The sequence below is a fragment of the Symphalangus syndactylus genome, chromosome 22, assembly GCF_028878055.3.
Source record: "Symphalangus syndactylus isolate Jambi chromosome 22, NHGRI_mSymSyn1-v2.1_pri, whole genome shotgun sequence".
NCBI classification, from domain to species: domain Eukaryota; kingdom Metazoa; phylum Chordata; class Mammalia; order Primates; family Hylobatidae; genus Symphalangus; species Symphalangus syndactylus.
The window spans coordinates 18,006,501-18,028,966 of NC_072444.2; the positions used below are offsets into that span (position 1 = coordinate 18,006,501).

The 22,466-nt window shown below is 55.4% G+C and overlaps 2 protein-coding genes across 13 annotated transcripts in view; one reads left to right on the forward strand and one right to left on the reverse strand.

Moving 5' to 3' along the window:
* Positions 1-1,134, forward strand: part of CAPZB (capping actin protein of muscle Z-line subunit beta) — a 147,691-nt gene extending 146,557 nt beyond the window's left edge. For 6 of the 8 annotated variants that reach the window (XM_055262312.2, XM_063631753.1, XM_055262310.2 and 3 more), the window contains one exon: positions 290-1,134. In XM_055262312.2, coding sequence (XP_055118287.1) covers positions 290-377 — 88 coding nt within the window. In that variant the 3' untranslated portion in view covers positions 378-1,134. The remainder of the gene's footprint in view (positions 1-289) is intronic. The other 2 variants (XM_063631752.1, XM_055262309.2) reach the window with 1 other exon arrangement.
* SLC66A1 (solute carrier family 66 member 1) lies at positions 1,006-22,463 on the reverse strand. Of its 5 annotated transcripts, XM_063631760.1 has the most exons (11): positions 21,842-21,982; positions 17,410-17,651; positions 12,549-12,678; positions 11,718-11,805; positions 10,924-11,066; positions 10,688-10,780; positions 9,910-10,095; positions 8,541-8,772; positions 4,975-7,278; positions 3,199-3,305; positions 1,006-1,274 (listed from the first exon to the last, which is right to left on the reverse strand). In XM_063631760.1, exons 2-8 carry the CDS (start codon positions 17,571-17,573, stop codon positions 8,698-8,700), a joined length of 879 nt encoding a protein of 292 aa, XP_063487830.1. In that variant the 5' UTR covers positions 17,574-17,651; positions 21,842-21,982; the 3' UTR covers positions 1,006-1,274; positions 3,199-3,305; positions 4,975-7,278; positions 8,541-8,697. The 5 variants fall into 5 exon arrangements, with proteins under 5 accessions (XP_063487830.1, XP_063487831.1, XP_063487828.1 ...); XM_063631761.1 differs by lacking the exon at positions 4,975-7,278; XM_063631758.1 differs by lacking the exons at positions 1,006-1,274; positions 3,199-3,305; positions 4,975-7,278 and adding an exon at positions 22,393-22,445 and having other exon boundaries at positions 8,057-8,772; positions 17,410-17,754; positions 21,842-22,001.
* Between the last annotated feature and the right edge of the window lie 3 nt (positions 22,464-22,466).

A 22,466-nucleotide genomic window follows, 5' to 3' on the forward strand; every position in this document is an offset into this window, starting at 1 on the left:
AAGGACTATGGCTGGGTCACCGGTGGCCAGGGGCAGAGATGAGCACCTGTCCATGTAAGCCATATGCCACCCTCACAGGGCCTGGCAAGGTGCAGAGGGTGCAGGTCTCGGCCATGTGCCCCTTCGCCCCTCTCAGAGGGGCAGATGCCCAGCCCAGTGACCCAGAGCCTCACCCCAGGAGGCGGGTCCACGCAGCAAATCAGCCAAGCACTGGCATGGTGGCCCCCAGGCCTCCGCCTCCTCACCAGTCCCTGTTCAATCTGCTGATAACGCCTTTCCTCCCTTGCAGGTCTGTGCAGACTTTTGCAGACAAATCAAAACAAGAAGCTCTGAAGAATGACCTGGTGGAGGCTTTGAAGAGAAAGCAGCAATGCTAAACCTCTGCTTCATGCTAACCAGACACGCCGTGCACTCGTTAGATTCCTTTCTTAGAAAACTCGTTTTCTGCTCCCTCCCCTCATCCCTTCCCTCCCCGACAGGTCACATAACAGCTGCATCATTGACCGCACAGCGCCATCTCTCCCTGAGAATAAAGCTGATAGCCACCCCCCTCTGGCTCCGAGCCTGCTTCTGCCACACCTCGCTCTCAGTTCTCTCCACATTTCCATAGAGACCGTTGTGGTTTTTGTTCACCCGGGCCCCCCGTCTTCCTCCCTGTCCCCCCATTTATAGGCATAAAATCCACTGTCTGCCAGCCTCCCTTCCCTCCCACCTTTTTGTTACATTGGTGTAAAAAATGTAAAACAAAAAAAATTTTATGAACTAACTGTGGTGTGTGAAAGAGAGAAGAAAAACTGGAAATCTTATTCCGTGTGTGTTTGGGAGTTGCTTGGGGTTGGGGGTCGTGGGGACAGGGGACAGCTCCGGGAGCAGAGGTGGCCCTCCGTGCCGTCCTGTGCAGACTCGCCCGTCCCACGGAGGCCGCGGGGTGGGGGCTGGGGGGGGGGCTGCCGACCGTTCCGCTCTTCCGGCCAGGTGCTTTTCTGTCAGTCAATTTCTATGGAATGCAAAAGGAGGTTTTTGTTTTATTTTGTTTTTTTTTTGTAAAGCTTAAGAAAAAATCATCTTATACTTGAGCCTCCATACTTAAAAAAAGAAAAGAAAAAAATCAATAAAAAAACTGGGACGCAGTTAGCACTGGCCTTCTGTGTTCCTTCTCGTCGGCCTCACTTTCCAAGCGCGTGTGGCCGTGGCCGTGCGCTGGCTCCAAGCGGGGACGTGCGTGGGCCCCGCTCACGGCAGCAAGGAAGTGTCCGGTCCCCAGCCCCGCCGCCCTGAAAACACACCAGGTATGTATGTGATGAGGTCCAGGGTCCCTGTCCCTTTCTGCTCGCCGCCGTCGGAGGGCAGAGGCACCAGCACTGTTCTGGCGCCGCCGCACGCACCTCCCCATGCACCACCTGCCACCTTCCCACTGCCTAGTGCAAATGTGAGGCAGCCGAGGCTCAGTTGCAGTAACAGCCAAGGCTGTACATGAGCCACAGACTCTGCCTTCTCCCCTCCAAAATGCCCCAGGGAAGATCTGAAGCAGATCTCAAAGTCCCTGCTGAGACCATCCCCCCATCTGTCCGTGGCCAATCAGCAGGCTCCACACCCTGGCCAGTCCACCTGTTGGAGGTCCCTGGGTCTGACGCAGCATCTTTTTTTTTTTTTTTTTTTTTGAGACGGAGTTTCACTCTTGTTGCCCAGGCTGGAGTGCAATGGCACGATCTCGGCTCACTGTAACCTCTGCCTCCCAGGTTCAAGCGATTCTCCTGCCTCAGCCTCCTCGGTAGCTGGCATTACAGGCATGTGCCACTATGCCCAGCTAATGTATTTTTAGTAGAGACGGGGTTTCTCCTTGTTGGTCAGGCTGGTCTCGAGCTCCCGATCTCAGGTGACCCACCCGCCTCGGCCTCCCAAAGTACTGGGATTACAGGTGTGAGCCACTGCGTTCGGCCGATGCAGTATCTTTATGGAGTGCAAGTGCCATGGCATACAGACAGCAGAGAAGCCCCTGCCCCCTGAGTTCCTAGTGCCAGGTGGAGAACGCAGGCACACTCCAGCCGTGAGCCATGAGGGGACGCACCCAGCGAGCCATTCCCCATGGGCACACGGGTGCTGCAGCCTCCCGGGTCATGTTAGCAAGGTGCCTGGCACACAGAAGGGCCCAGTGAGCTGTTCCCCATGGGCACACAGGTGCTGCAGCCTCCCGGGGTCATGTTGGCAACGTGCCTGGCACACAGAAGGGGCTGGAAAAACAAACGTTTTGCTTTTCATTGTTTCATGGTAAAGTTTTATCCAGGACCATTAAGGTAGGTACAGGGGCCACTGCAGTGGGGTCTTGTGGATGAGGGGAGAGAAACTGGGCTCAACTCTGAGTGCAGCAGCACGGATAGGTGGGGATTAGAGCCAAGGAGAGGGGAGCAGTGAGTGGAAAATGACTCAGAGGAAACCTCAGGGGTCAGGGGCCTTCTGGCCAAACACAGCTAATAGGATTCTTGCTAAAGACAGGCCAGGGTGACCAGACATCACTTGAGGGCAGGGGTGGAGGATGAGGCCAGGTGCGGTGGCTCACGCCTACAATCCCAGCACTTTAGGAGACCAAGTTGGGAGGATGGCTTGAGCCCAGGGCTTCGAGACTAGCCTGGGCAACATAGACCCCACCTCTACAAAAAATACAAACCAGGCGTGGTGGTGTGCACCTGTGGTCCCAGCTACTTGGGAGGCTGAGTTGGGAGGATCACTTGAGCCTGGGAGGTTGAGGCTGCAGTGAGCCGAGATTGTACCACTGTACTCCAGCCTGGGAGACAGTGAGATCCTGTCTCAAAAAAAAAAAAAAAAAAAAAAAAATTAAGGATGGCCGTTCTTGTAAAATTGACTTAGCAAGGGATTGCTGAAACTGGGTTTTACAAGGGCACACAGGTGGGCCCTAGGGGAAGGTTCAGGAGCCTGACTAAAGTCTGGCCAAGCAAATAATCTTTGGCAGTTGTCACTTCAAGAAGAAACTGGACAAATGGAAAATGCCTTTCCTTGGACACATCAGAGGAACTGAGGTCGAAAGGGAAAAACAGTCACCCCTGAAGTCAGTGAGACAGGCACACCCGGAATGTCACATCAGAGGCCTGCTGTCCTGCAGCAGAGACTGCTAGGCTGGGAGCTGCTGTGCACGCCAGTGGTAATTCCACAGAACTGCGGAGGTGGAATGGACTGACTCACCTGAGAGTCACCCCTGGAAGCTCAGGCCTGCTCTCCTCTGAGGGGACTTCCCTTCAGGAAACCCACCAGCTGCTCCTTGAGCTGTCACTTTCATCAGCTGTACAATCCTGGAACCAAAAATAATGCTTGAAACCCAGAAATTGTGACTGTGATGTATGCCAGACCTGATCTTGCTCTGCTATCTGGAATCTTCCACAGGGACCCTCACTACCACTTGGGTTTTTTAATTTGTTTTTGTAGAGACGGAGATCTCACCCTGTTGCCCAGGCTGGTCTCAAACTCCTGGCTTCAAGCGATTCCCCCCAGCTTGGTCTCCCAAAGTGCTAGGATTACAGGTGTAAGCCACCACGCCCAGCTAACTTTTGTATTTTTAGTAGAGGCCAGGTTTCGCCATGTTGCCCAGGCTAGTCTTGAACTCCTGGCTTCAAGCGATCCACCTGCCTCAGCCTCCCAAAGTGTTGGGATTCCAGGTGTGAGTTGCCTCACCTGGCCAGTGGATCAGTTTAAAGCTTTACCATCTGGGGTAGTTGAGGCTCTGCACCTGGCTGTCACCTGGCACCTCTGGGGTCCCGCCATTCAGCTCTGATGAAAGTCAAGTCAGACAGACAGAAAGGGTGGAAAGTGGTGAAGGTTGTGGCTTTCTCCCCTTCCTCAGCTTCAGGAATGGAAGGCCATGTTGTCTTGGCTGTGGCTTCAAAAATCCTGGAATCCCAGCAAATTTGGGAAGGCGAGGTGGGAGGATCGCTTGAGCTTAGAATTTTGAGAACAGCCTGCTGGGCAACATGGCGAAACCCCATCTCTACCAAAAATACAAAAGTCAGCCAGGCATGGTGGCATTCAAGTGGGAGGATCACTTGAGCCCAGGAGGTGGAGGCTGCAGTAAGCCAAGATCCTACCACTGCACTCCAGCCTGGGTGCCGGAGTGACTCTGTCTCAAGACAAAAACAAAAAACCAGGTTTGATAACCAATGGGACCTTGGGGCTCAGAGAGCCAGGGAGGGCGTGGGGTCTAGTGCTGAGCACAGGGCTGCCAGGACCATCCCTTCTGCTTTGCTGGACAATGCCACCAGCTAAGCAACCAGCTTTTCTGTCCCATCCCATCCCCAGAACCTGAGGAAGCGAAGCAGCGTGTGTGCACAGCACTGGGCCAGGCACTGCGCATGTCACTTCCCCATACAGTGTCTCATTCAACAGGTAAAACAGAACCTGCCAAGGCGAAGACCTCTGGGGTTGCCTGGCCCAGCCTCATGCTCCATGTGGGCGTCCTAAGGGAGCCAGCCCTTCCTGGACAAGGGCAACTGGTAAGCGTGGTTCCATTTCCTTGACCACACCAAAATGTCCACACTTTTCCCTTCAGGCCACACCTGGAGATGAGCATCCTGCCATCCCATGACCTACAGGAAGGAGCAGGAGGTGTAAGCCAGGGAGAAGGGGAAGCCACCTGCGGAGGCGTTTAACTTGGTAACATGTTTGCCCACCATCAGCAAACATGGCCCCATCAGTATGGCAGAATCCCATTGATGAGATTCACCTTCATTGTAATTTTTTAAATTTTTGTAGAGATGGGGTCTTGCTATGTTGCCCAAGCTGGTCTTGAACTCCTTGGCTCAAGTGATCCTCCTGCCTCAGCCTCCCAAAGTGCTGGGATTCCAGGTGTGAACCACCGTGCCCGGCCTTGGCCCTTCTCTTTGGGAGGAACCTGGGGGAGGTTCCAGGCATTGGTAAGCCCCCTGATGACAAGCAAATATAGCCATTGTTTATTTACCAGGCACTTACTGTGTGCCAGGTGCCGGGACACAAGCCTCCGTGCTCATCTTGATCGCGGCTATGTTCTGAGGCAGATGGTGTTATTGGTCTCATGGGATGAAGAAACGGCTTCAGATGTCTGCTCAAGTCACAAGGCTCACAGTGGCTGGGGCACACTTGGAGCTCAGTGTGCAGGACACAAAGTCTGTGCTCCCCGCCACCTGCCTCCAGCATCTGAATGTCACCAGCTCCTACAACAGTGCTCCAGGGACCCAGGCCACCAAGTTCTTTCAGCCCCAACAGTTTGAATCCTACTTGGGGTGCTGGAATGAGGCCTCCAAGGGAGAGGAGACAGGTTTGGATGAGCTGCAAGCCAGGTGCTCTGAGGGTAGGGGCTGTATCGCCTCCATCATACAGGGCACTCCCCAGGGGGAGGGGCCTTGTCTTCCCCATCAGATTGGAGGCCTCCTGAGGAAGGAACCATAGCTCCTGCCTGAAAGTGCTATCAGCCCAAAAGCTGGTGTTTCCCAGGAGGAAGGGATTATGTCACCCCATCAGAGAAGGGCCGCCAGGCAGGGGCTATGTTATCCCATCTCACTCTTCCTCACCCGGCCCCAGTTCAGGACTACACTTGGGGCTCATGTGGCCATACTGTGCCCCCAGATCTTCAGGCTGGAAGGGCACCTACTGGTCCCAGGTAACTGGTGTGGAGCCAGGTAACAGACCCAGGTGGAGCGAGATATCTGGCTGGCACCTGAGGCAGGCACAGGCCGGGGCAAGCTGGGGCTTGGGGACGGGGGGTAACTTAACCTGAAATCTCGGCAGGGCCAGAGGCTCAGGAAAGTCGCTATTCAGGATGGTGAGAAGGGAGCCTGGGTCCAGCAGGGTTCGGGCCACTCCTGAGGGTGAGGCTGAACTGCCACGAGCCATGGGCCCCCAGCAAGGATGGAGGAAGGGGACACGGGTCACCAATGTTGGCCAGGTATGGGGTGGCTCCTGGAGCTGGAGGGCCTCGTGTTGCTGCTGCTCCTAGCTGGGCAAGTTGCTCAATTGCACTGAGCCTGTTTTCCCATCTGTAAAATGGCCATAAGAATACTCCCATCTTGGCCAGGCACGGTGGCACACCTGTAATCCCAGCACTTTGGGAGGCTGAGGCAAGCAGATCACCTGAGGTCAGGAGTTCGAGACCAGCCTGGCCAACATGGTGAAACCCTGTCTCTACTAAAAATACAAAAACTAGCTGAGTGTGGCGGCAGGCACCTGTAATCCCAGCTACTCGGGAGGTTGAGGCAGGAGAATCACTTGAACCCGGGAGGCGGAGGTTGCAGTGAGCTGAGATCACGCCATTGCACTCAAGCCTGGGCGACAGAACAAGACTCTGTCAAAAAAAAAAAAAATAAAAACTCCCCCATCTCAGAGCTGGCTGTGAAGATGGGGAGATCTCGTGCACTGATGGCAGGCGGCGCAGCCCACACATAGCAAGTGTGAAACTAACAGCCGCATGCCAGATGGCATCCTGGGCTCCCTGGGTGTCCCCTAGGACGGGGCAAGGGAGACTGGCCCTCTCTGCCCACCTGGGTCTCAGAGGTGTGCCTTGCCTCTTCTCTCTAGCAAAAGGCTCTTTCCCCGACCAAACCCCATCACCTGCTGCTGGGCTGCTGCTGGGTGTGCCCCAGGACCTTGTCCTTGGCACTGGTGTGGCTTTCAAGGCTCCTTGTAAGCAGCCGAGACACCCACCTCCAGGCCTCTGTACCTGCCTCTCCCTTTTCCTGAATTGCCCTCCCCTCTGCCTTCAAGATCCAGCTCAAAGGCCACTCCTCTGAGAAGTCTTCCCTGATTGACCCTCCTGGGGCTGGTCTCATCTGCTCATTTCCTGACCTTTCTACCTTCTGGTCATGGTAACCATCTCCTCTCCTGGAAGGCAGGGCCTTGGAGCTGGTTCACCACAGCCCCGGTGTCTGACACAGCAAAGGCCGAGTGGAGGGCTGCGCTCACCAAGGATCCGCAGCACCAGGACGGCCATGGCGCCGTTTCCCTTCTCCGGGGCTGGGAAGGGAAGATTCTAAAGGCAAGGCTCACTCTGGGGCGCAGTGTCTCTCCCCAAGACTACCCCACCAGATGCCCCAGGTCCCTGGTTCTGGTTTTCCACAGCTGGGGTTGGGTGTGTGGGGTGAGATCAGGCCAGCAAGGTGGGGAGCTGGCGTCTCTGTGCTCCAGGCACCTGAGGGTCATGACCCCCAGGAAAGTGGATTCAGAACAGAGTCTGGTGCCAGGCGTGGCAGTGCATCTGTAGTCCCAGCTCCTCGGAAGGCTGAGCAGGAGGATCCCTGGAACCTAGGAGTTCGAGGCTGCAGTGAGAGCTATGATCGCACCACTGTACTGCAGCCTGGGCTAAAAAACTTAAAAAATAAAACAAACAGGGTCTGGACAATACTGAGTTTGTGGGTCCAGGAAGCACTCGGGGCTCAGCCCTGCCCTCCTCTCCACTCTCCCACCTTGCTTCTGTACCCACCACTTCTTCCTCCTGCCTTCAATCCTCCCTCTTTCCCTCTGATATCTCCCGCTCATCCTTCTGACCTATCACCTCCTCCAGGAGGCTCTCCCTGATCTCCAAGGAGATCTGGTTGCTCCTCTTCTCCAACTAAAAGTCCTCAAAACTAACCTTTATTGAGCCCTTACTATGCACCAGATCTGGGGCTAAACTCCATAATGTCAGCTTCTTATGTAATCCTTGAAAGGACACAGGAAATGACAGTACTGTCCATTTCACAGATGAGGTAAGCTAGGCACCGAGGAACTGCAATGCAGAACCCAGAACCTTAACCATTCTGCTTCTTCCTGAACACCGACGGTCAGGCTCCCCGTGGGGAGTCACTCTCCCTGCTATGTTCCCACAGTGAGGTGTGGGGCCTGTTAGGAGAGGGCCCAGAGAAGCAGGCTATAGAAACCAGAGGCCCCAGGAGGCTGGGCCAGGGCTGCAGGCAGATGCGGTCCCCTCTGCTCGGCTCATCCTGAATCCCCATCCACATCCTCTGCTGGTCCCCAGAGCAGCCCCGATCCCTCAGCACCTTGGGGAAGGAGCAACAGAAGCAGGTCTCATGGGGAGGTACCGTTTCCTCGGTTATCTTTTTTATTTTTTTGAGACGGAGTCTCGCTCTGTCACCCAGGCTGGAGTGCAGTGGCACGATCTCAGCTCACTGCAACCTCTGTCTCCTAGGTTCAAACAATTCTCCTGCCTCAGCCTCCCAAGTAGCTGGGACTACAGATGTGTGCCACCACACCTGGCTAATTTTTGTATTTTTAGTAGAGACGGGGTTTCACCATGTTGGCCAGGCTGGTCTCAAACTACAGACGTCAAGTGGTCCACCCGCTTTGGCCTCCCAAAGTGCTAGGATTACAGGTGTGAGCCACCGCGCCCGGCCTGTTTACTCGGCTGTCTGGAGTTGACAGGACAGTCCTGAGTCCAGCAGGCTGTGGCTGTGGCCCCTGGGGTGAGTAGGCAGAATGAGGTAGGTGGTAGGAGGGGCAGCCTCACTGTCTCCTGAGAGGCCCTGGGGTCTCTGCTCCAGCCCTGGCCTCGAGGCTTCAGGGTCTACCTGAAGGTGTGTTCCGGGGGGGATGGTTCGGTCCATGGAGGATCCAGAGGCCACCCACAGGCTGATGCAGGGCCGCGGTACCATCACTGTCCACACCTCCCCCTGCCTGGTGTGGCATCCGGTGGTGCCCGTCCTCCTGCGCTCAGTCTGGCTCTGGTCAGCTGGGGAGGAGGAGGGGCTCAAGCTCCGAGGTGGCGGTGCTGCGCCTGTACACCAGGAACTGGATGGAGATCTGGGGGTGCCGCTGTTAAGGCCAAGCTGAGCAGAGACTGGGTTGGACCTGCCCCTGGGGGCCCTCGACTCCTGGGAGCTGCCTCCCTCTCCCCTTCCCTCCCACCCCCACGCTGCAAGTGGGAAGGGCCAGCCATAACCTCCCAGCCTCTACCTTAGCTGTGCCCTCCACTGAGAACGCCTGCCCGGCTCCTCAAGCCCAACCAAGCTCCATCTGTCCCCAAGCCTGGCACCGACTTCTCCCTCCAGTGGGCAGCCTCCCTTGACCCTAGCCCAGGATCTTCGCTTCCTCTCACCCTGTGGCATCCTGGAGCCTTCCAGGTGGCTGGGCCATTTTGGGGCACCAGAGCCTGAACTTTCACCTCCCCCTGCGCCCAGCAGGGACTTAGCAAATATTAAAACAAAGGCCATGTTTCCGTTCTCCCAAATGAGACCCAGGCAACGCTCTGTCCAGCCATTCAGCAAACACTTCCTGAGCCCTCACTGAAAACAGGGTCCTGTGGGGAGTGTTTCCAGATACCTCGTCTTACACAATATCCTGACGAGACGGCGGCTGTTAACTGAGGTGAAGACACAGCAGCACAGAGAGGTTGACAGTGTGCCCTGTGTCACACAGCTAGGAAGCAGGGGAGGAGCCAGGATTTGAACCCAGGTTTGTCTGACCAAGTCATGTGTGTCTCCACACTCCAGCTTTCGTCTGCACAGCCTGGAACATTCCTCTCCTGCCTTAGCCTGACTAACTTCTTCTCTGTCAAGTCACAGGTTCAATGAGACTTATAGGGGCCTCTGCTGCCCCTCTAACCAGGACAGACCCTGGCTAGACGCTCTTGTCGTTTTTCTCTGCAGCACTTGGTGCCACTGCAATGAAGTAATTCTTTGATGATAATGTTGTGTCCTCTCTGCGCCCTGCTGGGCTATAAGCTTCTGAGGCACTCATGGCTGTTCTTGCTCACTCATGGCTCCAGGGTCCAGCTGGGTGCCCGGCACACAGGAGGTGTGCACGACTGAGTGAACGGATGGAGGGAGGGAGGGAGGGACAGATGAAGGGAGGAAGAGATGGATGAGTGCTGACACTTTGTGCAGGCAGGGGCTTCCTTGCCCACACCCCACCATCTGCCCCACACGCCCTGAAGGATACAATGGTGTCCAGCAGCAGCACGCCCAGGCTGCCCACAAGCCAGGGCAGGTGGTGCAGCAGGTAGCTGCCCTCGCTCTGGCCCTCCTCGGGATTTTTGAGCAGCACGCTCAGCCCATACAGCGTGTTCCCCAGCATCACCAGCGCGAACAGTGAGTAGGAGATCCCCTGGGTGGACTTCCGGAGGAACTGGGGCAGGAGGAATTCAGGTCAGAGACCTCGAACAGGCCTCGTCCCTCTGGATTGTAACTGTCCACATGTCCACCTGCCCCACCACAGTGCACGTGCTCTGAGCCAGTCTTTCCCTGGGTGCCCAGGGACATGGGCCCGACACACAGAAGAGCCTCCTCCCACCCACAGACAAGCCCTCCCAGGCCCCTGCCCAGGTCCACAGAAGACGTGGCTGTGCCAGGCCTGCTGGCCCCACGCCACCCTGCATTCCACCCCTAGCTCTAGCTGCCCAGCAAGCCTCCCCTCCCTGACTCCCCAGCTTCTCCTCTCCCCTCAGGCCTCCAAGCTCAGTCCCTCACCTTCCCGACCTCCCACTCCAAGACACACATGGGTCTCTTGTAGCCTGGCTGGCAGGCCACACCACGCCCATTTTCCAGAAGCAGAAATGGAGGCTCGGAGATTGGATTAACTTGCCCAAGCCAACAGCGGGAGTAGCCCAGACTTTCTGAACCAAGGCTCCTATGCTGTGCTACTCCTTAGCCCAGAGGGCCCAGGTGGCCAGGCCGGCTCTCCTCTACTTGGCCCCACCCAGCCCCTGCTGGAGGCTCACGTTGGTACGGATCTGAGGCAGCCGGGAGAGCAGGTACAACACGCTGGAGATGGAGCCGATGACGAAACCAATGATTTCCTGCTGGGTGAAGGGCTGTGGGGAAGAAGGGGGCACTTGGTGTCTCGTAGGAGCCAGAAGTGATCCCCCACCCCACTTAGCGCCCACGAGGCTGTGCAGGGGAGAGCCCTGGGGATGAGCCAGCCTCCATCCCTTTGACCGCCATGCCCACGCCTCACCTTGCTGCCTGGCTCCACGGACAGGAGGGCCCGCCCCCGGAAGGCTTCCCTTGGGGCAGCCACGGGCCCAGCAGCGCTCAGCAGCGGTGTCGTGCACGCCATCCCCATGAGGAACAACAACACGGAGTTGATGGGGGCAGACACTGCACATGAGGCAGGAGGGAAGCTGAGGTTAGATGGCTGAGTGGCAACGGGTGGGTGCTAAGTCCTGGTCTTGCCCCTCAGGGACTGTGTGACCTTGGGCAAGTGACCTAACCTCTCTGAGCTTTCATTCTTCATCTGTCGAATGGGTACAACAACAGTACCCTTCACCTAGAGTTATAAAGGTGAAACGCTGAGGGCAGGGAGGTCAGGAGGGGGTTACACGAAGCAGAAATGCTGATGAGACAACTTCCTCCCCAGGTCCCTCCCCGTGTCCGTATAGCCTCAAGGTGACCTTGTCTCCTGCTCCTCCTGAAGGCTGGGGCAGAGGCAGCCTGTGTGACTTGCCCTCGTTTCCCCAGCTCCAAGCCCAGGGCCAGACACAGAGGAGGAGCTGGAGCTGTGTCTGCTGAATGAGCCCCTGGGTGAGAGGAACCGGCCTGTGGTCTGGGCCAGGATGCGCTCACTGCCCTCAAGCCTCTATCTTGGCCAATTAAGGCTCAGGCTCTTAGATAAGGCCCGCGGAAGCCTTTCCGAGGTTTGGGTTATCACCCAGCCATGGGAAACCCGCTTCCTCCCACACGCCAGGCGCCCCCCTGCACCGCCCCCTGCTGCTGGTAGGGCATCTGACAGAGAGCGATCCCCACACTCACACAGAGAGGGGCGTTTCCTGAACTTGTAGTAAAAGTACAGCGTCAGCATCACCAGGTCTGCCAAGACGTAATACACAGCCGTGTAGGTCTGTAAGAGACGCAGGGGGCCCAGGGGTTGGCGCAGTCCCAGGATCTGAGACCACGCCCCGGCAGCCCTCTGTCATATCCCAGCTGGGTGACCCTGACCAAGTCGCTTCGCCTCTCTGAGCTTCTGTTTCCTTACCTGGCAAGGAAGAGCTCCCAGTTCCCACCTGGCAGAATGACAGAAGAGGTGGGCGAAAGACCCAGGAAGGGATCTAGCCCAGGAGGGGCCAATGAGCTGGTGGTGGTCAGCGCTAGCAGTCAGAACAAAGCGGGACTCCGCGGTGAAGTGATGGCTCTGGTTTGGCCTGACACCAGGGCAGTCAGAACTTTCTGGTCCCACGTGGGAAGGCAATGCCTTCCTGACTGGGAGCCCCAGCTCCGCCTGCCCACAGGAGCGGGACGGCATCTGGACCTCCCATGGAAAAACTCCCTTTCTCCTTGAGGGGCCCACCCTCTGAAAGCTTCGCCAGCACTCCAGCACCCTGGACGTGGAAGACCCCGAAACCTTCCTGTTAGATGTGCTCATATTGCAGATGGGGAAACTGAGGCTCAGAGAAGCGCAGTGATCTGCCCATGGTCACAGTTTGGCAGACAGAAGGATGGGGCCCTCACACAAGATGGAATGACGGAATGACGGGTCAGGGTTCTGGAGACCAGGCGGGCCAAGGAGCCTGGCATCTCGTCAGGCAACCCTGCAGGGTGAGGCAGGGTTAGGGGTAGCGCCACCCTGCCCGGGTACCGGCCCACCTGCAGGGGCAGCTGGTCAGCAAGGAAGGAGCCGATGAGGTTGCAGGAGTCTCCGCCAATCCAGCCCAGGAGGAACCACAGGGACAGCGCCTGGTCCATGTTGCCCGTCTTGTAGGCTTTGATGAACTGGCTGTGGAAGAGGAAGAGGAAGAGGAGGGGACGCATGCTCAGGCCACCTTACAGGGGATGCCGCCTTACAGGGGACACCGCCCAGAGATGACCACAGGGGAGCGAGGCGGCGATGGAGAGGAAGTGGCCTGGTGGCCCATCCATGGGCGGGGTCCTCAGGAGCCTTCTCGGCCTTTTGGAGGCGTCCCCTGGGGAATCCCTTCTAAGCCGAGGGCTCTGCGGCTGTGCATCTTTCCAGGGAAAGACCCAGCCTCACTCAGATTCTCCTCCACCACACCCTGGGGTCTCCAGTGGGGATCTGGGGCTTATGTAGGGTCCTGAAGTTTTGTGTTGGGCCCTGAGAACCGCTGCATAGAACCCTGGATCTTTTCTCCTGTGGATGCAGGGAAGGGCATCGCAACAAGAACAGTGCTGGGGAAGGGACGTGCGGGCCGAAGGCCTGGGCACGGCGGGTCTCCAGGAGCAGCTGTAGCCAAGACAGGCAGAACCCCAGCCCGGTTCTCTTTAGAGGGTAACAGAGAAGGGCGGGGCTGAGGCGCCTGGAGCTCCACTATCAAGGTGGTGGGCTTTTGGTCCCCTGGCTGTTTTCCCAAAGGTCCCTGGTGCTGGGACCCTCTTAGGACTTCTGGCCAGGTGTGGGTACGAGGCCAAAGCTGGTGGTGGCACTGAGGCCCAGGGCAGTTCTGAGCCCTCTGCATGTGTGTTGACTCATTCTGTCCTCAAGACACCTGTGCTGTCCAGTCTACCACGATGACCTCCTCAGTGGGCCTGGAGGAAGCTGTGCCACACCGCTCGGATTCAACCCCTACCTAAGCCTCCGGTCTTGCTCTTAACCATTATACATACTGCCATTTACTGTTCCAGTTTCTCTTTAACCACCTGCATGCATGAAGGAAAATAGAAAGAATCTAAATGGTGGCCAGACACGGTGGCTCATACCTGCAATCCCAACACTTTGGGAGGTTGAGGAGGGTGGATCACTTGAGGCCAGAAGTTCGAGACCAGCCTGGCCAACATGGTGAAACCCCATCTTTACCAAAAATACAAAAATCAGCCAGGCATGGTGGCGCATGCCTGTAATCCCAGCTATTCAGGAGGCCAAGGGATGAGAATTGCTTGAACCCAGGAGGTGGAGGTTGCAGTAAGCCGAGATCACACCACTGCACTCCAGCCTGGACAACAGAGCAAGACCCTGTCTCAAAAAAGAAAATAAAAAGAAAACAAAGAAACTAAGTAACTAAATGGCAGCTCATCCCATCCATTACCCAAGCCAGAAACTAAGAAACGGGCATTGGCTGGGTTCTTCCCACAGCCAGTCCTTCCACCTGCCTCCCTCAGCCTCCTAACAAGCCTCCCTCCTTTCAGAAATCTTTCATGCTCCCTTTAAGAAATCTTTCTAAAACCCCCATCTCAGCCAGGAGCAGTGGCTCATGCCTATAATCCCAGTACTTTGGAGGCTGGGCGTGGTAGCTCACACCTATAATCCCAGCACTTCAGGAGGCTGAGGCAAGAGAATCACTTGAGCCTAGAAGTTCAAGACCAGCCTGGGCAACACAGCAAGACCCCATCTCTACCAAAAAAAAAAATTAGCCAAGTGTGGAGTGGGGACATGCGGTCCCAGCTACTCAGGAGGCTGAGGTGGGAGGATCACTTGAGCCCAAGAGGTTGAGGCTGCAGTGAGTTATGAATGCACCACTGCACTTCAGCCTGGATGACACAGTGAGACCTTGTCTCAAAAAAAAAAATTGTCTTTAATAACAAATAAAAAACTGAAACCCCAGTGTCACCAAAAACTGCCAGAGCCTTCCAGTGCTCTTGGACAAAGACCCCCATTCTGCAAGGGGGCCCCTGCAAGGCCCCAGGCTCGCCACCCCAGGATGGCTCTCTCTTCCTCCCAGCTCTGGTCTCAGATGTCCCGCCCGCCCCTCCTCAGGCCCAGAGGCCTCAGAGTCATCTTTCCCGTCTCAGAAAATGTCGGTTCCTCCTCTGCACCTCCCCTGACACGAGCTCCGCTGGCATCTTCTCCTTCCTCCTTTGTAACACTTGACATCCCCGTCCCTCCCAGATTCACTCAAGTTTCCTGAGGGCAGGGGGAGTGACTAGCATAGGCCCAGCACTGAGAAGGCCCTTAATCAATGTTTATCCCATGGCCCTTACAGTAAAGCTCCTCCTAAGATGCTATGACTCGATTTGTCTTCATCAATTGCAGGAAAGTGATTCTGTTTTTGCAATGAGCTATGTGATCACACTACTGCACTCCAGCCTGGGGGACAGAGTGAGACCGTGTCTCAAAAAAAAAAAAAAAAAAAGAAAGTATAAGGATAAATCTTTGTTATCTGCATTTGGCAGTGGTTTCTTAGATATGACACCAAAACCACAAGAAACAAAAGAGAAAAAATAAACTGGACATCATCAAAATTTAAAATTTTTATGCTTCAAAGGACACCATCAAGAAAGTGAAAAGATGGTCGAGCGGGGTGGTTCACGGCTGTAATCTCAGCGCTTTGGGAAGCTGAAGCGGACAGATCACCTGAGATCAGGAGTTTGAGACCAGCCTGGCCAAGATAGTGAAACCCTGTGTCTACTAAAAATACAAAAATAGCTGGGTGTGGTAGGTGGCACCTGTAGTCCCAGCTACTCAGGAGTACTCTCTCAGAGTGAGACCTTGTCTCAAAAAGGAGAGACGGAGACTGTCTCTTGTCCCCCAGGCTGGAGTGCAGTAGTGCGATCCTGGCTCACTGCAGCCTCTGCCTGGTGGGCCCAAGCAATTCCCCTGCCTCAGCCTCCTGAGTAGCTGGGACCACAGGCACACGCCACCACACCCCGCTAATTTTTGTATTTTTAGTAGAGATGGAGTTTCACCATGTTGGCCAGGCTGGTCTTGAACTCCTGCCCTCAGGCAATCTGCCTGCCTTAGCCTCCCAAAGTGCTAGCATTACAGGCGTGAGCCACTGCACCCGGCAAAAAAAATAAAAATAAATATAAATAAAAAAACGTGAATGTGCATAGCAACATTAATCGTAATAGCTACAAAGTAGAAACAACCCAATGTCCATCAATGGATGAATGGAAAACAAAATGAGCTATACACAGAGTAAAACAGTATTTGGCCACAAAAAGGACTGAAGTACTGATCTGATACATGCTATGACATGGATGAATCTTGAAGACATTATGTTAAGTGAAAGAAGCCAATCACAACAGGTCCTGTGTGATTCCATTTGTATGAATCATGAAATGTCCAGAAAAGGCAAATCAAGAGTCAGAAAGTAGACTAGTGGCTGGCAGGGACTGAGAGGTTCCAGGAGAAATGAAGAATGACTGTTGATGGGCACAGGTTTCCATTTGGGCTAACAAAAATGTCCTAAAATTAGTTGTGGTGACAGTTGCACAACTCTGTGGCTATACTAAAACCAATGACTTGTACACTGAATGCGTTCACTGCATGAAATGCGATTTTTTTCCCAATAAAGCTGTTAAAACAATGTCAAGCCCCGATCAAACCCTTGTCTTTATCCCTTAGGATAAAGAGCACATTTCTTAGGAGCGGAGCATGCCGCTTAGGCCATAGGGCCTTTGATGACTCCTGTGACCTCACCTCTCCCTTCCCTGACCCCCACACACTCTGTCCACCATATAAACGCAGCTGCCCCTTCTCTGTCCATCTGCTGCTTCCTCTGCCTGAACTGCTCTTCCACACTCAGCCCCTGGCTCTCACCCCTCAATGCTTTCCTATCCTCGGCTTTTAGCCTAGAGGCCAACACCTCCAACTCCCTTCTTGTTTTTAATTTTTTTTTTTTTGGTAGAGATGTGGGGGTCTCACTATGTTGGCCAGGCTGGTCTCGAACTCCCGACCTCAAGTGATCCTCCTGCCTCGGCCTCCCAAAGTGCTGGGACTACAGGCGTGAGCCACTGTGCCTGGCCTCCAGGTCCTTCTTCCGCCTCTGCAGATCAGGTGGGTGTCCCTCTTCTGTGCTTCATGTAATGAAGTAATAGCAGTGTCACCACTGACAGCTTTCAGGCTTGTGCAAACATTGTGTGAAGGCCCTGAGTGGGCAGCGCTCCCTACATACCCTCATGCCATCTTCATAGCAACCGTCTAGTTAGGTAACAATATTTCCATGACACAAGCAAGGAAACTGAGGCTCAGAGCAGTGAGGTGACACGCCCAGGTCAGGATGCTCTTGACCCCTGTGCAGCGTGTCCTCGCTCTCTGATCATGGCAGCGGCCACGCAATGTTGTGTTCATTGCTGCTATCTGCACCACCAGACTGTCAAAGTCTGGAGGACAGAGGTTGTGTTCGATGCATCCCAGCCCTCCCACTCTCCCACCCCATTTCTGACCAGCTGTGTGACCTAAAGCAACTTGCTTAACTTCTCTGGGTTTTGGATCCCTCATCTATAAAATAGATGGATGGTAACTGTTCCTATTTCACAAGGTTGTTGTCAGGATTAAACGAGCTAGAAATATGGCAAGTGCTTAGAAGCAAGCCAAGTATATGGTGGGCACTCAATAAACTGTTGCAAAGGTGATGATCTCTGTATCAGCACTGCCCAGCACTAGGTCTGACCTGTGGTAGCGATCAGTGCAGGTCCCTGTCAAGGGAGCACACCCAGCCTCTAGTCTGGAGAGTCCCGTGGCCCACCACACAACTCCTCTCTGAGGAGTAGCTGGAGCCACTGTCACAAACCCACAGCCCTGCCCCAGTCCTGCCACCAAGACACTACTCACGGGAAGGTAGATGCAGCAAAGCAGAGAATGGAGATCAGGCCCAGGCCCACGCTGGCCTCGTCCCAGCCGTCCTGGGCACATTCACCCAACACATCCCATATCCACTGGATGGAGCCATTGGGGCAGCTGGAGAAGTTGTGGGAGCCCAGTTTCTTCCAAACCATGGCTGTGGAGGAGGGGCCCCCGGCCAGGTAGGGCTGCACCAGAGGGAGGGCGCTGGTGTTCTGAGGCCAGCAAGGGTTCTACGGGGAGGAAGAGAGGAGGCTTTCGGCACTGGGAGGTCCAGGTCCTATTCATGGTCATCCCAAACGAAGCTCATCCCAGCCTTTTCACTGGCTCCTGGCCCTGAACCAGAGAAGGGCAAAGACATAATCTTCACCCACCAGGATCCAATCAGCCCCCGGGTACACAGATCACAGCAAACACACGCCAACTACAGACACATGCAGGCAGCGTGCTGGATCTGCAGAACGGACGAGTGTGTTCAAATCCCTGCTTCACCACCCATTCATGCTAGACTTCGGGCAAAGACTCAGCCTTTCTGTGCCTGAGCCCTCTCATCTGTAAATGGGGTCATCACAGTGCTGCCTCCCACATACAGCTGTTGTGTGGGTTCAATGAGTTCACACACAGTGTGTTGAACTGAGCCCTCGATGTTACCTTTTCCTATGACTCTTGAACACTTAGGATGTTCCTAATTTCTTATTATTGTAAATTACTTTGTAAGGATCTGCTGAGGCCAGGCCCATCGAGTTCATCTAATTTAAAGCAGGTTGTAGCCACGAGTGATGGCTCATGCCTGTAATCCCCACACTTTGGGAAACCAAGGTGGGAGGACAGCTTGAGCCCAAGAGACTGAGACCAGCCTGGTAGCCTGGGCAACATAACAAGACTCCATCTCAAAAAAAAGAGGTGACAGAGCGAGACTCCCTCTTAAAAAAAAAAAAAAAAGAAAGAAAAAGAAAAGAAAAGAAATACAAAAATTAGCCAAACATGGTGGTGTGCACCTCTGGTCCCAGCTACTCAGGAGGCTGAGGTGGGAGGATCACTTGAGCCCAGGGGGTAGAGGCTTTAGAGAGCCATGATCTCACCAATGCACTCCAGCCTGGATGACAGAGCAAGACCCTGTGTCAAAACAACAACAACAAAATAAGGGCTGCACACTGTGCCAGCACTCTAGGAGGCTGAGGTGGGAAAGATTACTTGAGCCCAGGAGTTCGAGAACAGCCTGGGCAACGCTGTCTCTATGAAAAATTCAAAAATTAGCCAGGTGTGGTGGCACACGCTTGTAGTCCCAGCTAGCTTCTCAGGAGGCTGAGGTGGAAGAACTGCTGGAGCCCGGGAGGTGGAGGTTGCAGAGCAAGCCATGATCGTGCCACTGGACTCCAGCCTGGGCGACAGAGCCGGACTCTGTCTTAAAGGAAAAAACACACACACACACACACACAAACCATAAAGCCGGCTGCCCCACACAGATGAGGCAAGTGGAGAAGAGGAGCAAGGGATCCCCGGGGTTGCATGAGTGACAAGGACTCAAGTTTGGGATGCTGCAGCCTGTATTCTCCCAGGAGCTCACAGAGTGTGGGGGATGCCTACCAGCAGGGAGTCCACAACCACCTCCCCAGTCACACTGACAAAGCCAGAATATGGCTGATCGCAAGGGTGGGCAGGGCAGACCTCTCCCAGTACCCGGGCACCCTGGACAGTGAGTAGAGCAGTCATTGCCTGCGTGACACCTTAGAGGAGGGAGGGAAAGTGAGGCTCGGCTGGGCCATCTCCATCAGTGATCGTCACCACAGCTTGGACCAGTGAGCCAAGCATCCTGCATACATTCATGTTGCATCTTCACAGCAACTATGAAGTGGGGACCACTGATATCCACCAGGAGCCTGATCCAGAGTGCGGAAGTGATGTGCCAGCAGCACCCAGCCAGGAAGCCACAGAGTCAAACCCAAGACTCAGACCTACACCCCTGCTCATGGCCACCTGCCACACTGCCCGCCTCAGGTGCATCTGTCACCAGCGAAGCAGAAGCCTTCTGTGGCTCCCTAGCAAGCAGACGCAGAGAGAGATAGAGAGAGACAGAGAAGCCTCTGTGGTGTGGCATGACTGCACAGCCAGAAAGTGAGCTTCCTCTTTTCTCCCTGTGCTCAGAGGGGATTTCCTCATCCAGGGCGGGGCGGGGGGGGCTGTCTCTAGCTGCCTTCATTCCCACTTGTGTCAGGAGGCCTGGGCTCCCCAGCTAGTCCCTGGCTGGCCCCACGGAACTGCTGAGGACACAGAGACCAGGGAACACCAGGAGGGAAAGGAAGTGAGTCAACACCTCCTCTCAGGAAGCCGGAGACCCTCAGCCCTAATGTGACTTGCTGTGGGCAGAGGCCCTGGACCTGAAGGTAAGGGTGCCCCAGGTCACTGTCAGCCCAGCTCACTGGACTACCTCCAGGGCCTGGCACAGGCAGGGAGGCTGAAAGCCTCTTCCCTGTGTCTTCGTGGCCCACCTGGTGGGCCATCAGCACAGCTGATGTTGGAAACCTTCACCTGATGCCCCATCTCCGGCCCCTGAAAGGCCACTCCAAATTAACACCGGTTCAGGTGTGGCCGGGCGCAGTGGTTCACACCTGTAATCTCAGCACTTTGGGAGGCCAAGGCAGTTGGATCACTTGAGCTCAGGAGCTGGAGAACAGCCTGGCCAACATGGTGAAACCCCATCTCTATCAAAAATACAAAAGTTAGCCAGGCGTGGTGGGTGCGTGCCTATAATCTCACCTACTCAGGAGGCTGAGGCAGGAGAATCATTTGAACCCAGGAGGCAGAGGTTGCAGTGAGCTGAGATCGCGCCATTGCGCTCCAACTGGGTGACAGAGCAAGACTCTGTCTCGAAAATAAAACAAAACACAAACTATCAAAAAACCCATATAGTCCAGGTGAGAACTACACGTTTGCAATGCCAAAGGCATTTCAAATCAAGTCATGTTCTCAGCCACCACTCCCAACTGGGCTGCACCCCCACACCCCCTTGCAGAGTGAACACAAGGCTGCAGCTCATCCACTGCCATCCTCACCACTCCCCAGCAAGGTTGGGTATACTGTGCTCATTTGACAGGTGAGGCTGAGTGGCCTTGGAAGTGAATTAACCTGCCTGAGCCTGTCTATAAAATGGGGCTAATGACACTCACTCCTTGGGGCAGCTGTCCTGACTAAATGCACATAAAGCTCTCAGCCCTGTGCCTGACAACACATAGCAGCGACTGTTTTCAGGATGAGAGTCCAGCATCTCAACCACCTTGGGGACTCTCTCTCTCACTTCCCCCTTTCCCCAGGTTAGGGAGGAAATGAAACGGACACATCTCAGCATGTGTGTGTTGGGGGGTTGTCTCGAGGAAGGTACCTTGGTTTATGGACCCTGCGGCCTCTCTCTCCTTTCCATGCTGGAAATGGCATCTCCTGCCACACCCAGACTCCTCTCCCTGATCCCAAGCTGAGTCAGGGATGCTTCAGGCACATGATCACAGCCAATCATGTGTCCACCTTTGTCTACAGGATGAAGTCCAAATTACCTGAGGCTAGGCCTCAAGTTACTCCAAGAACTGCCCTCCCAACCTTATCTCCTGCCTCCTGACCCACGTCTTCAGTCATTTCACGTCTCCAGGCTTCTGCACGTGCCATCTCTTCCCCTAGAAGTGTCCTGCTCCCCTTCAAGGGCCTGGTCATGAGATAAAAAGACTCACTTCTAAATTGCCCTTTCAAAGATGCCCATGAGAGCTGGCTGGACAAGACCCTCCACCTCCTCCTCTCCCCTTGTCCACACACCTGAAGAAAGCTACCACCGTCCTCTGCAACCAGTGTCCCTGAAACATACTCTCCCCACCCTGGGTTGTGCATTTCTTATTCTCCAGGTGTAAACACACCTAGAGGTTCAGCAAATGTTGAGAGACAGAGAGAGAAAGAGAGAGGTAGAGAGAAAGACAGAGTGAAGAAGAGAGGAAACGGGTGAGGAAAGGAGAATGGGGGGAAGAGTGAGAAGAGGAAGGAAGGGAGAAAGTTAGGAAGGGGAGAAAGCTGTGAGCTCGAACAGCCCAGGGTTGAGGAGAAAAGCACTCTGGAACAGACCTGCCCAATGCCTACCAGTCTGGAACTCAAGTGAGCTTCGTAGTTCTCATCTGAAAAGTAGGGGAATAATGCAATACCCACCACCTAGGCTGACTGCAGAGTTAAAAGAGACAATCCAGGCCAAGCGATTACAAGGATGCCTGGCACTGGCACTCAACACCAACAGCCCAAAATGACTATTACTTGTTCTCACTGTAGCCCCTCCAGCGTCCGGGCACACAGGCGCCTTCAGTAAGCGTTGATTAGACATGACCTGTGACCCCGGCCCGGGACCCCTCACACTTCCAGCCTCAGACTCTCCGTGCACACGTTTGAAACCTACCCTAAACACGGCGTGGGAGGAGGCAGTGTGGGCCCTTGTCCCTGCAGACCTGGGGAGAATGTGGAGGGAGGAGCGTCCCGGCTTGGGCCTACCACCCACTCCAGGCCTCGGCGTCCTCCGCCACAGCTCCCTCCTGGTGACTCAGCCAGGCGCGGGCCGCCTGTTTGGAAGGATAATGATAGGACAGCTGCTGGGGCCAGCGCCGCGAGGGCCTCTCGCCCGGCCGGCCCGGGAAAAACGAAGCCATCAGACGCCAAGGCGCCGGTCGGCCACGACAGGGGGTGAAAGGAGACCCGGCCCCAACTCCTGGCCACGCCAGCTCGAGAGGCCGCGCTGGTCGCCCTTGAGGTGGGGGGCCACGGGCTGCAGACTCCCGAGGGCCACCCAGTCCCGGCCCGGAGCCTCGTCCCAGGATATCGCGCAATAAGGAGGGCGCAGGAGCCCGGACAGTCCAGCGGCCGGAGGAGAGGGCTGGAAGGACGTCGCAGGGAAGCCCAGGAGCCCCGACCCCCCAGCCGTGGAGTTTGCCACCTGCCCCCGGGTCGGCTCACCACGTCCAGATCCGCCGCCAGGGCCCAGCTTTTGGGTCAGGGCCCGCTGGGTCAGCTGACCTCGCGCCACCGCC